Source organism: Hemiscyllium ocellatum, chromosome 21 (assembly GCF_020745735.1).
Source record: "Hemiscyllium ocellatum isolate sHemOce1 chromosome 21, sHemOce1.pat.X.cur, whole genome shotgun sequence".
Taxonomy (NCBI): domain Eukaryota; kingdom Metazoa; phylum Chordata; class Chondrichthyes; order Orectolobiformes; family Hemiscylliidae; genus Hemiscyllium; species Hemiscyllium ocellatum.
In genome coordinates this window covers 51,442,843-51,455,556 of record NC_083421.1, presented here as the reverse complement: position 1 = coordinate 51,455,556, position 12,714 = coordinate 51,442,843, and the positions used below count along the sequence as shown (strand labels likewise).

Genomic DNA, 12,714 nt, shown 5'->3' with positions numbered 1-12,714 from the left:
ACAGGAATAGGAAAGAACTTGCATTTACAAATTCACAAATTTGACAATGCATCACAACCAAAAAGCACTTTTAAAATGTAGTCTCTATTGTAATGCAGAGAATCACAGCAGCAGTTTGCACACAAATCAAATTTGTACAATCAGAGAAAGGTTTTCTTTTGGTGTTGATTAAGGAAAAAACATCAGTTTGAACAATAAGAGCTTCTCTTTTCATATGGGACCTTTTACGTCTTTCTGAGAAACTTCAAAATAGGATCAGAAGTTTGCCATTTGGCCTGTCAAACCCACATTGAGAAAACAGACAAGAATTTCAGGTCTGAAAGGTACCACCTCCAACAATGTAGCATTCCATCTGTATAAAACCAAAGTGTTAGCCAAGATTATTAGTTCCCTGGAATGGAAGCAGGAACCTATAGTTACCACTGAGCCACATCTGAAAACATGGCCAGAATTTCCACCCTGCTACTAAAAATATTGGGGTAAAACTTGCCCCATCCTGGAAAGCTATTTTACACTTGTAAGGGAGTTAGTTTGCTGGAACTGTGTCTCCCTACACCATCTGTTAAGGAAACCCTGTCACTGTCAGCTATCACTGGTTCAATAGTGCCATCATGAGTGATGGCCACTATTAGTACTGTATTCAGTCATAGAACAAAGCACTGAGAGCTGATGAAAAGTAAATCTGCTGGACACTCTCCAAAACAAGGACGGAGATAAGGAAAGATTGATAAATGCACTCATACATTCGCAGAGCAAAGACTGACTGTTACAGATTAATAATCCCTAGGGGGTGGAGATGAGGTGAGTGAGAAACAGGGTGCAAATATCAAGAGAAATGGGATACATGGGCGAGTCAGACTTTGTGGGAAGCACCTGAACAGAGATGAGAAGCCATTATGGATACACACTCCCCTTTCCTGCCCAAGACCAAAGAAGGCTAATCTCCTTGTTTCCAACAACACCAGTTCATGTTGCTGAAGTCATCCTCCTGGATGAAAAGCTTGGCTGAGGTAGGGTGTTGCCTTACTTGAGAAAGGATGTACTGGCACTAGAGGGGGCACAGAGGAGATTCACTAGGTTGATTCCAGAGTTGACAGGTTTGGCTTATGAGGAAGATTAAGCAGACTGGAACGATTCTCATTGGAATGTAGAAGAATGAGAGGGGATCTTATGGATACATATAAAGTTATGAAGGGAATAGATAAGTTCGAAGCAGGAAGGTTGTTTCCACTGCATGATGCAACTAGAATTAGCAGGCATAGCCAAAAAAGAAAGGGAAGCAGATTTAGGACTGAGTTGAGGAGGAACTTCTTTATCCAAAGGGTTGTGAATCTGTGGAATTCCCTGCCCAGGGAAGTAATTGAGACTATCTTGTTGAATGATTTTATGGCAAAGATAGATAGATTTTTGAACAGGAAAGGAATTAAGTATTAGGGTGTGTGGGCAGTTAAATGGAGCTGAGTCCACGTAAAGATCAGCTATGATTTTATTGATTAGTGGAGCAGGCTCAAGGGGCCGGGTGGCTTTCTCCTGCTCCTATTTCTTATGTTCTTATAAAAACCGAAAGAACTTTGGATGTTGTAAATCAGAAATAAAAGCAGAAATTGCTAGAAAAGCTCAGCAGGTCTTGCATCATCTGTGGAGAAAAATCTGGGTTAACATTTCGGGTCTAGTGGCCCTTCCTCTTATGTTCTTTGAAGTGACCATTAACTGGTTTCAATTGGGGTGACAGCAAAACAAGTTGCCCTCAGGATTTCTATTGTCTGGATAATCATGATGAGGTCAGGTCTGGCAGAGTAGGTAGGTGGCAGAGTCACCTGCAGAGTTTTATGGCCACTCTTACTTCCATCCTGCCTGTGGGGAATATAAATTCTCTTCCGTGAATTACTATTAAAGACAGCAATGTAAGTTCAGAATGCTAAATCTTTCAAACATAGCTCATTATTTATTACATTATTTCCTGCATATTGTGAAATAATTTACTCAGATACAAAAATAAAGTATGTATCATATACATGTTTCATAACTAAGGCTCTGTTCTTATTTTAACAGATACAAAATGTGATGTAATTTTGAGGCCAAAACGAGATTTGAAAGCGAAGGCTGAAATACGGAAGAAAAGTAAGGCCATTTTAAAACTGAATAATTTTTTTTGTATTTTAAGTTGTCACTAAATATTGTCCCTTTTCGTTGGTGAATGTTACACTGGAGTTTAAATTTTCTCTTGGTGGCGCTGTCCCATATTAGGTGAAATATTATATGTGCCTTGGCATCCATCCTGTATCTCACCCAATTGCATGAGCCTAGAGGTAAATGTGGCATTTTCCTCATAAACCCAATGGAGACTGAGAGAACAAAAACATAGGTCATGCAACTTGGAAACTTCAGCATAACTTCCCCCTGCTTGCACCTTCACTTCTCGCTGCTTCCCCACCTGCTGTTTGCATTTGAGTATAACCGGGTCTGGGTATACAGAAGACTTCCCTTCTGCACTCCCTCTGCCCCAGTTCATGATGTGGAAGTTACCAGCAGAAGATAAATGCCATGATGCCCACTCTAGTGGAGGGAGAGGATTTGTAATATCCTCTTCCTCTCTCCCCTCCAACCACTGCTTCACCCAATCACTTACCTGATGATGATCCCTAAGCCCTTCAGCAGTCCAGTTGTTTTGCTGCCATTGTGCCCTAAGCTGAGATGGTTAACTGAGCAAAGATCAGTATTGACCCTGAGAACCTTTTGGTCTGTATTTCAACACCTTATTGGTGGGTGTCTTTACCTTAGTGCCTTCATTCAATTTAGCCTGGAACCGTTATTATAGAATATAAATAAATTTTGAGAATAATGATAATAATGATCAGTGTAGATTAAAGTTAAAGACTGTATGAAGAGGATTGACAGTTATATGCCCCAAGAGATTTTACTTGCTCTACCTCTTTCCATCAAGTGGCCAAAATTAAAACCATCCCGTTGTTTTCAGATGTTTGGAAGACCATCTCAGCTTATCAGAGCAGTTGCCTGCAGTAATTTATTGTACATAGCTGATTTTTTAATTACATCATTTTGAAAATGGCTGTGTGCATCTCAAGAAAAACAATTGGTTTCAAGCTTATTTATTTTGTTTATTGCCAGTAGCCAGATTTACGAATCTTCTTGATCAGAAATGTTGTATGGATGGATTGAAAGACTATCCTCTCAGACACTCATGCACTGAACGAGCAAGTAGAATCAAGCTACCTGATCCATGCAGAACAATATTTTTAGAATGCTGCAATTATGCACAAACATTACGTTCAAAGTCTGACAGCGACCTAACATTGGGACGAATGGGTAAGTCTTGAAATAATAGGCAATTAATATTCCTCCACATCTTATCCAATTGGGAAACATAGCTCTTAGGAATGGAATTAATCCCTGGGACAGCCTGGCAGATGGGTGGACCATGAAATCAGGTACAATGGCAGGAGTGCCTTGCTCATTTCCTACCAGCCTCCAAAGGTTTTTGATACACTGCAGACTAACTGAGCTTCTTCCTGATCAGGCACAATGTGTCCAGCGGAGAAACTCTCTCCAAGGTAGTTCCTCCCCAATGCAAATGTATTCCTCCACACTGTTGGCCAATGTTTACATTCCTGGCCCTGTCAAAACCCCAGACCTTTCTGTATGTCTAATAATATGGTTACTCATGACCTGCATGTAGTTACAGCATTGGCCTCAGCTGACAAGCTGTTGATATATGAGAAATTATTCCCATAAAACAGAAAGTCACTATTAACTGTCACCTGTCACCTTGATGATAATGGTCCAAAAATTTGATGTATCATTGTTTGCTATGTGAGTAACTTGGTTGTATCACTGGATATATTGCCACAGCATATTGGATTCCCAGTTTCCTTATCCCCGTCATTGCTAAAAAGAGGAGCTGAGAATTTGGGGTGCTTCCACAGCTGAATGGATAAGGACAATAAATAGCATTTCTTACATACTTAAAATTAGATATCCAAGTTCTTCTTGCAGTGAAAAAGATGGATGCTAAGGGTTGAAGTTTCTGAAATCTGCGAAGTCCCAGTCCCAGAACTGAAAGTAAGTGATGGGCCTGAAGAATGTCATTTTGAAGTAACAGTTTTAGCTGGCACTACTCCCAAACTGAGGATAATCTCCCGGAGCTGCAGCTCCAATCGGAGGACTGAGGGTTTCTCCAAAGAGTGGAGTCCTCAAAGATCAGAGTTTGTCTGTATCCCAACCATGAGTCAGACTGGCTCTATAAGTCTATGGGGTGAATTTGCATTTGCAGATTTGTATTTGCACATACATTCTATTTTGTTCAAAAAGTACACAATTTGTAGGCAGTCAGTCCATATGACATTTTATCAATTCCTACTAAGGAAATAGAACCAGTCTGACTCAAGGTTGGGATACAGTCACTGTGTGAAATATGACTTGAAAGAAGTCCTGGGATTTATATATTAATGAATTGAAACCTGCAACCCTATTCTAAGTGATTAAAAACTTAACAGCAACTTAGGTTTTTTCAATACATTGCATCAGTTGTATTCTATGATTCTGCCCTACTAGTTAACTAACAAAGGAGCAGTGCTCTGAAAGCTTGTACTTCTAAATAAATCTCTTTGACTATAACATGGTGTTGTGTGATTTTTAACTTTGACCTTTAAGAGGCCCCACCCTCTCTCTCATTACCTTCTTGTTCTTAATGTATTTGTAGAATCTCTTTGGATTATCCTTAACCGTGCGTGCCAAGGCTCTCTATATTTCCTCTTTACCTTCTTGATTTCTCTCTTAAGAATGCTTCTGCACTCTTTATATTGATTGAAAAATTCAATTGAACCAAGTTGTCTATGTCTAAAATAAGATTTTCTTTCATTCTTGACCAAAACCTCAATGTCTTTGTTTATCCATTGTTCCTTAATCTTACCAGCTTTACCCTTCAGTCTAACAAGGACAAAATGCTTCTGAACTCTCACCGTCACACTCTTGAATGTCTCCCACTTGTCAGGTGACCTTTTAACTGCAAACAATCTACTCCAAGTAACTTTTGAAAGTTCTTGTCTCATACCATTAAAATCTGCTTTATTCCAATTAATGACTTCAACTTTTATTGAAGGATTATCCTTTTCCATAACCATTTTGAAAATAATAGAATTATGATCACTAGACCCAAAGTGTTCCCCCACTTTCACTTCAGTCATCTGCCCTGCCTTATTGCCCAAAACAAAGGTTTAGGCCTGATCCTTCTTTAATACGAGCATTCATATATTGATAAAGAAAATGTTCTTGAATGCATTTGAGTTTGTTAGGCAGCATTTGACAAGATTTAATACAATCATTGTTATACGGAACTCTCCTGTCAGGGGGAAGGACAGGAGATTCTGTAGCTGTGAGCTTAAAATTAGGATAGTTTGATGCTTTCCTGGTGCTAGGATTAAGGACATCTCTAAACATTTGAAGCATATTGTTAAAGGTGCGATTGTGAAGCCAGAAATTATTGTACATACTGGTAGGGATGACAATTTTAGAGAAAAGAATAAAGCAGTACAGAGTGAATTTAAGAGATTAGGTCGAAGATTAAGAAATAGAACCTTAAAAGTAATCATTTCTGGTTTAGTCCCAATGTCAATCTCAAACAAGAAAAGGAACAAAAGGTTAATGTAATAAATCAATGGTTTAAGAGCTGGTGTATTGATCAGGGATTCAGATTTTTGGACAATTGGAATGTCTATTGGGATAGAAAAGACCTGTTCAAAAAGGATAGGTCTAACCTAAACTGGAAAGGGACCAATATCTTAGCAGGGAGATTTGCTCATTCCATTAAAGGAGACTTTACACTGATAAAGAGGGGGAGTGGAAGAATTCTAAATAGCAGTGTAAACAGAAGGATTGATGGAGATGTTTCTGAATGTGAGGAGAGCATGTCAATTAGAAGAGAAATACAAGAGAGAGACAGAATATGTAGTAACTCTGAATTCTAATTTGGATTCTGCAGTCTACATTTGCTACAATAATTTGTTTCATCTCAATGCAAGGGGTCTTACAGGTAAGGCTGATGAACTCAGGGCTTATTTACAAACATGGAATTGTGACATCATAGTGTTACGACAGAGGGTAAACCCTCCTGCTAATTTAAACCAGACACAGAGAAAAGCTCACCTCTCCTCATAATCTGTAAAAGTATGCGTAACAAAGAACTACCAAATCCCACGACTTAAGAAAAAAAATTTAACAATTTATTCTTTAACTTCAAGAAAAAAGAGCATTAAACCACAACTATCTACACTGTAAACCTCCTTTGTCTGAGCAATTTATCTACCTCCCATTCTACAACAATATACTGATCTGATAAAACTCCCCGATTAGGTTTTACAAAAAAAAATTCAAATTTCAAAACCAGTCAGCTATGTCAATTCTCCTCTCTATCTTCCTCTGTAGAGTTTTCTGGGTCTTTTCTTTGGTCTTCTGCTGCACAGATTTCATATGAACAGGTACCTTTCAGAGAGCGATTCTATGGGCAGTCTGGCTAACTGTTCAAAATGTCCAAATTTTATACCCCAAATAATCGGGTCATCTCATTAGTTTGATGTTGTCAAAACAATAAAATTCAAGTTTGATTGTATTTTAATATCTTAGGGCATAATTTAAACTGATTGGCCAAATTCAAATTTGTTGTGTATCATAACAACTCAGCACAGATATTTGTTTCACAGCCAAATGTTACTTTTTAACATTTTTTCAGCACATTTCTGTGCTTGTTAAGTCCTTGCCAGCTTTTTCTCTCTCTTAAAGGTACAATACACCTACAATTTCATTTCAATAGCTATTATAGGAACTTGGCTGACAGATGGACAAGACTGACAGCTCAGTGTTCTGGCTTTAGATGTAGTAGGAAAGATAGAAAAGGAGGCAAGAAAGAAGGGTGAGTGATGTTTTTGATTAAGAAACACATTACTGCTGTAACTAGGGAAGATATTTCTGAAAAATCGTCCTGTGAAAATATATGGGTAGAAATTACAAATAAGAAAGGAAAGATGACTTTGATGGGATTGTACTATAGACCCTGCCAATAATAAGAGGGAAATTGAGAAACAAATATGTAGGGAGATCTCAGCTCTATGTAGGCATAACAAGGTTGTAATAATGGGGTTTTAATTTTTCCTTGTGTTAAAGGGTTGCATGGTGATCATTAAACTGTATCTTTTTGAATCTGAGTTCTGGCATTGTGTACCAATTCCAAAATGAAAGTTGTTGCTGTTTTTCATGTCTTTATTTATTTTTGTTTAACTCCAAAACTAGAATTGAACAATGAATTTGAAATGGAGCCTCCAAGGATCCGTAGTTATTTTCCAGAAAGCTGGTTATGGGAAGTCCATGAAATTCCAGAGAGGTATTTTCTGCAGTACTTTTCTGAAGATGTTTCTATGCAATTTGTAATTGGATTCTGCAGCCAACATTTGCTACAATAATTTGTTTAATCCCATCTACATTAACCAAATTGGTATTCACAGCAACTATGGAAAATGCCATTCCTAATGTTAGTTCATCTGCACTTCTGAGTGACAATGTTTACAAAATGTTTATAATTGGTGCTAGGAGTGAGCACCAGTCATGTTTTTTTAAAAATAACCAGGCATAAAATTTAGGTGGCATAGTTCCATATTTAGGTGTAAAACATGGTTTAAGCCTCAAATCTGATATGAAGTGCAAGCTTAATACAAGTCAGAAGTGCACTATCTATCATATTGAAATGGGTAACTATGTAACTGTCCATTGTCCAGTCTTGTAACTGGTGATAGATGACTGTTTAAGACCCCCCTCTGCAATTGGTTGCCCCAAAATAGGCAACATGAGCTGCATTCACCAAGTCTATATGCACCATAACCAGTATTCCTTAAAGGAATCAATGCAAGCTGCCACCGAAGAGGTAACATGTTAAAATATCCTTAGCTAAATGTGGAGTTTGGTGGAGCAACAGTGATATGTATTAATTACATCAGTATTGGTCTTCTTATTCCTTTGATTGCACTTCTAACTTAATATATATTCAATTAGTCCCTCTCCTTGGCTTTTTTCTAAACCACACAGGGTTATCTACTTATTAAAAAGTCTCCATTATGATTTCTCCACACCTTTCAGGTTGTATCTTTGTCTTATTCATAAATACCATGTCGGGCTTAACTACCTATTCCTTAAGACTTGGTTTTCTTCTGCAGTAGTGGACATTATCTGGTCTCTGGCCACGATTGTAACTAGGAGAAAGTGAGGACTGCAGATGCTGGAGATCAGGGTTGAAGAGTGTGGTGCTGGAAAAGTACAGCCAGTCAGGCAGAATCCAAGAAGGAAAGTCAACATTTCGTGCATAAGCTCTTCATCTTGATTGAGACCTTATGCTCAAAACATTGACTGTCCTGCTCCTTGAATGCTGCCTGACCAGCTGTGCTTTTCCAGTGTCACACATGATTGTAACTAAACTACTTCACTTAATCCAATAATACTATTTGTTCAGTGTTACATAGCATTTTCTTAGTGATGCATGCTGCCCATTTGATTCAGTGATCATTGAATAGAATTGAATTGAATTTATTGTCACATGTACCAAGGTACAGTGAAAAGCTTTGTATTGCGAGCAACACAGGCAGATCACAGAGTTAAGTAGTATAGATAGTAAATAACAGGTAAACACTAGTAAAAACAAAAACACAGTTACAGACGAATGTTAAGAGTTTGTGAGTCCATTCAGTATTCTAACAACAGGAGGGTAGAAACTGTTACGAAACCAGCTGGTGCAAGTGTTCAGGCTTCTGTACCTTCTCCCCAATGGGAGAGGTCGTAGAAAAACATTGCCAAGATGGGATGATCTTTAAGAATGTTGGCTGCCTTTCCTTGACAGAGGGCCTGGTGGATGGATTCTATAGATGGGAGGTTGGCCTTTGTGATTGTCCGGGTTGAGTTCACCACTCTCTGTAACCGTCTCCAATCTTGAATGGTACAGTTGCCATACCAGGTAGTGATACATCCAGAAAGAATACTCTCGATGACACACCTATTAAAGTTGGCAAGGGTATTCGCCATCATGCCAAATTTCCTCAGCTGCCTGAGGCAGAAGAGACATTGTTGGGCCTTTGTAACCAGTTCTGAAGAAGGGCTTATACCTGAAACGTCGATTCTCCTGCTCCTTAGATGCTGCCTGACCTGCTGCGCTTTTCCAGCAACACATTTTTCAGCTTTGTAACCAGTGTGTCCACATGAAGAGTCCAAGAAAGCTTGTTGTGGATAATTTTAAACTTTTTGTAGTGTTTTCTCTGTGAATGAGCTGATGATTGTTTGAGCATTTTAATTGACCACCATTTTCATATCCTGGCTCCATTCTTTTATATCTTGTTTGTGTAAATGCTACATAAAAAAAACATCATTACCAGTTATAACTTTATTTCTTAAATTCATGTGTGGAATGTGGTGTCACTGGCTGGGCCATCATTTATAGCCTATCTTTAGTTGCCTTTGAGAAAATGGTGGTAAGCTACTCTCTTGAACGGTTTAGGTGTTTTTGGTGAATGTATACCTACAATGCCATTTAGGGAGTGAGTTCCGCAGTTTTGACCGAACAGCACTGAAGGAACAGCGATTAAATTTCCGAGTCTGGGTGGTGAATTGCTTGGAGGGGAACTTGAAAGTAATGATATTCCCACATATCTGCTGCCCTTGTCCTTATGATGTTCTTTGCATAAGTTCCTCCTTTCAGGTTAAGAAATCGAGGGAACAGAATTTTAAGTTTTACTTATTTCTTCTCTGCTCTTCTCTACAAAATCTCCTCCTCTTATCAGTGATATCTAATCTCCATTTTCTTTCTGGTCACCGCATTATAAGAAGGGTGTGGAAGCTTTGGAAAGGGCGCAGAGGAGATTTACTAGGATGTCGCCTGGTATGGAAGGAATGTCTTACGAAGAAAGGCTGAGGGCCTTGAGGTTGTTCTCTTTAGAGAGAAGAAGGTTGAGAGGTGACTGAATAGAGACATTCAAGATAATCAGAGGGTTAGGTAGGGTGGACCGGGAGATCCTTTTTCCAAGTATGGCGATGGCAAACATGAGGGGACACAACTTTAAAGTGAGGGGAGATAGGTATAAGACAGATGTCAGAGGTAGTTTCTTTACTCAGAGAGTAGTAAGGGTATGGAATGCTTTGCCTGCAACAGTAGTAGATTCACCAAGTTTAAGTGCATTTAAGTCATCATTGGACAGGCATAGGGACATACATGGAATAGTGTAGGTGGGATGGGCATCAGATTAGTATGACAGGGCGCAACATCAAGGGCCGAAGGGCCTGTACTATGTTCTATGTCCTTCGTTCCTTTTTCCATGCACATTTTCTGCTTCATTTTACTTTTTTGTTACAATACCTTAATGTTGTATTTTGTCAGATGTCTTTTTCAAATTATCTTGTCACTATTCCTGTGTCACGCCAATTACTGAGAAGTGTAGAGAGAAATGTGAGAAAAAAGAGCATTTTTGCCTGTGAAGCAGTATAATATCGGTATGTTTCTGTCACAGTATACTTGACGCAAAATATTGAGTTCACTGAAGACATAGCTCAGGCTTTTTTTTTGGTGTACATTGGCCTCAGAATAAATGCCAGGGCTGAAGCTAAATTTGCCTAGCCTTATTTTCTGTTTATAGTGGACAGAGAAAATAATATGCAGCAGGGAAAACTCCAAACTTGTAATGCAAAATTTAAACAAAAAAACTGCCTTTCTCAAAGCAGGTATCAGCAGAAAGTACAAGTATCCTAAGTGGCTTATTTCAAGCCTGTGAAAATAGCAGCTCCTCTAAAGTTTGAGAGACACATTTAATTTGACCTGTAGTTCAATTATGCATTTACTATAAATGTTTGTCAGTTTATAAACTAACCCATGTTCCACTAAGTACAAAATTGCAGAAGATTATATGATATACAAGTAAGGCCAAATACAGTAACCAAAGTCTTCTGTTCAATCTTTAGAATCACCAAAATTTATTTCAAAATTCAATAATGGCAAATTAACAACTTGCATTTATATAGCACCCTTAATGTAGCAAAATATCAATAAGAATATTTGATACTGAGCAACAGATGGAGTTATTGGAGCAGATGACAAAAGCCTGGTCAGAGACAAGTTGAGCAAATGAAACAACTGTAAGAAATGAAGATCCACTCACGGGAATGATGTGAAATATTTAACTTGTGTACATTAAGGATTAAACCAAAATACATTTAGGGTGCTTTCTCACAGCAATAGTATTTTTGTTTCGTGTATGTTGGCCATTCTCTGTTGAGATGTAAAAAAGTTGAATTGCTGGTTTCTTATGGCTGGTTCACATCAGTTACAACTCCTGCAGAGCAGCAGTATACATACTTTCAACTAGTGAGTACAATGTAGCTGTTTGGAAAAGATCAACTTGGGTATATCTGTATGCTGATGGTAAAGTTCAAGTGCAAAGTAGACATCAGATTCAAACACAAATTGTAAAATGCAGATCGTTTGTACTTCAGAGTGTACTTTTCCTCTTTATTCTTTTACCAAAATTGTCCCAGTAATTACTAAGAAGTTTGATTAAGTAAAAACTAAGTAAATATTTGAATGTTAAAACTCATCAACATACACAATTTTAGAAGTGTCAAATATTGCATTCACTCCATTACATTTTGCAATTTGTTTTGGTATTGTGCTCTTCATTTTGGCTTGTCCACAAATAAAAGTTTCTGCTCTGCAATTGACAAACAAAATAAAAACTTCAAAATTCCAGAATTGTGTACTGAACTAGATTTTTAGATCACAGTTGTCCTAATATGATTTCCAAATGTGAGTATTATTAATTTGGTAAATAAAAGTAAAATAGAGAATTTGCAATTTAAATTTTACGTGACCCATTTTAATTTGAGTTTTGTATATTCATTATGCCTAGTTCAGATTCTCAGCATCTGTCAAAAGTTTTGCCTGATTCACTGACAACTTGGGAAATCCAAGGAGTGGGAATTTCAGGATCTGGTAAGCAAAGACCTGGAACACAGTTTTAGAACTTGATGATTCTAAGCAGCAGATTCAATCCTTCTTAATTTTCATATTTTATGCAGGAGTATGTGTTGCTGATCCAATAGAAGTGACAGTTTATCAGGATGTGATTCTAAAAGCAAAATTACCTTATTCTGTTGTGAGAGGTGAACAAGTGCAATTAAGAGCTTCTGTGTACAGTTATCAGAGCGACAAAACAAAGGTATATCTTTAAAAATTGCTTATTAGAAACATGCATTAAAAGCCATATTTGGCAACTGTCTGATACCACTTTGGGTAAGGCCTACTCATTGCTACATTTTTATTATTTGAATGTCAGAGCATATTAAGAAACCGTGCAAATATCAAAGTTCATTCAACAAGAAATAGATTTAGTAGATAAAATTTCTTTAAACTAATAGTAGGATCACCTTCAAATGGAAACCATCAATATCTAAGGCCCAAAGTTGAAAAAATGAACTTAGTAACAAAGTGACAGTTTCACTGAGTAGCAGATTTTCCAACTCATCTAACCCTCTGATCTACAGTGCTTTGATAGCTATCTGGCAACTCAATGTCCCATTTGTTGACAATACCAATCTAGTTGCTTCTTGAAACCCATAAGATTCCTTATCCCACCACCCATGGAGCCACTGCATTTATGAACTGGACTCACCACATAA

General features: G+C 37.8%; 1 protein-coding gene across 1 annotated transcript in view; it reads left to right on the top strand.

Moving 5' to 3' along the window:
* The window catches only part of c5 (complement component 5), a 126,793-nt gene that overhangs the window by 44,629 nt on the left and 69,450 nt on the right, over positions 1-12,714 (top strand). The window contains exons 16-20 of the mRNA XM_060841096.1: positions 2,053-2,121; positions 3,130-3,327; positions 7,303-7,393; positions 11,946-12,028; positions 12,115-12,254. Of these exons, the coding sequence (XP_060697079.1) occupies positions 2,053-2,121; positions 3,130-3,327; positions 7,303-7,393; positions 11,946-12,028; positions 12,115-12,254 (581 nt within the window). The remainder of the gene's footprint in view (positions 1-2,052; positions 2,122-3,129; positions 3,328-7,302; positions 7,394-11,945; positions 12,029-12,114; positions 12,255-12,714) is intronic.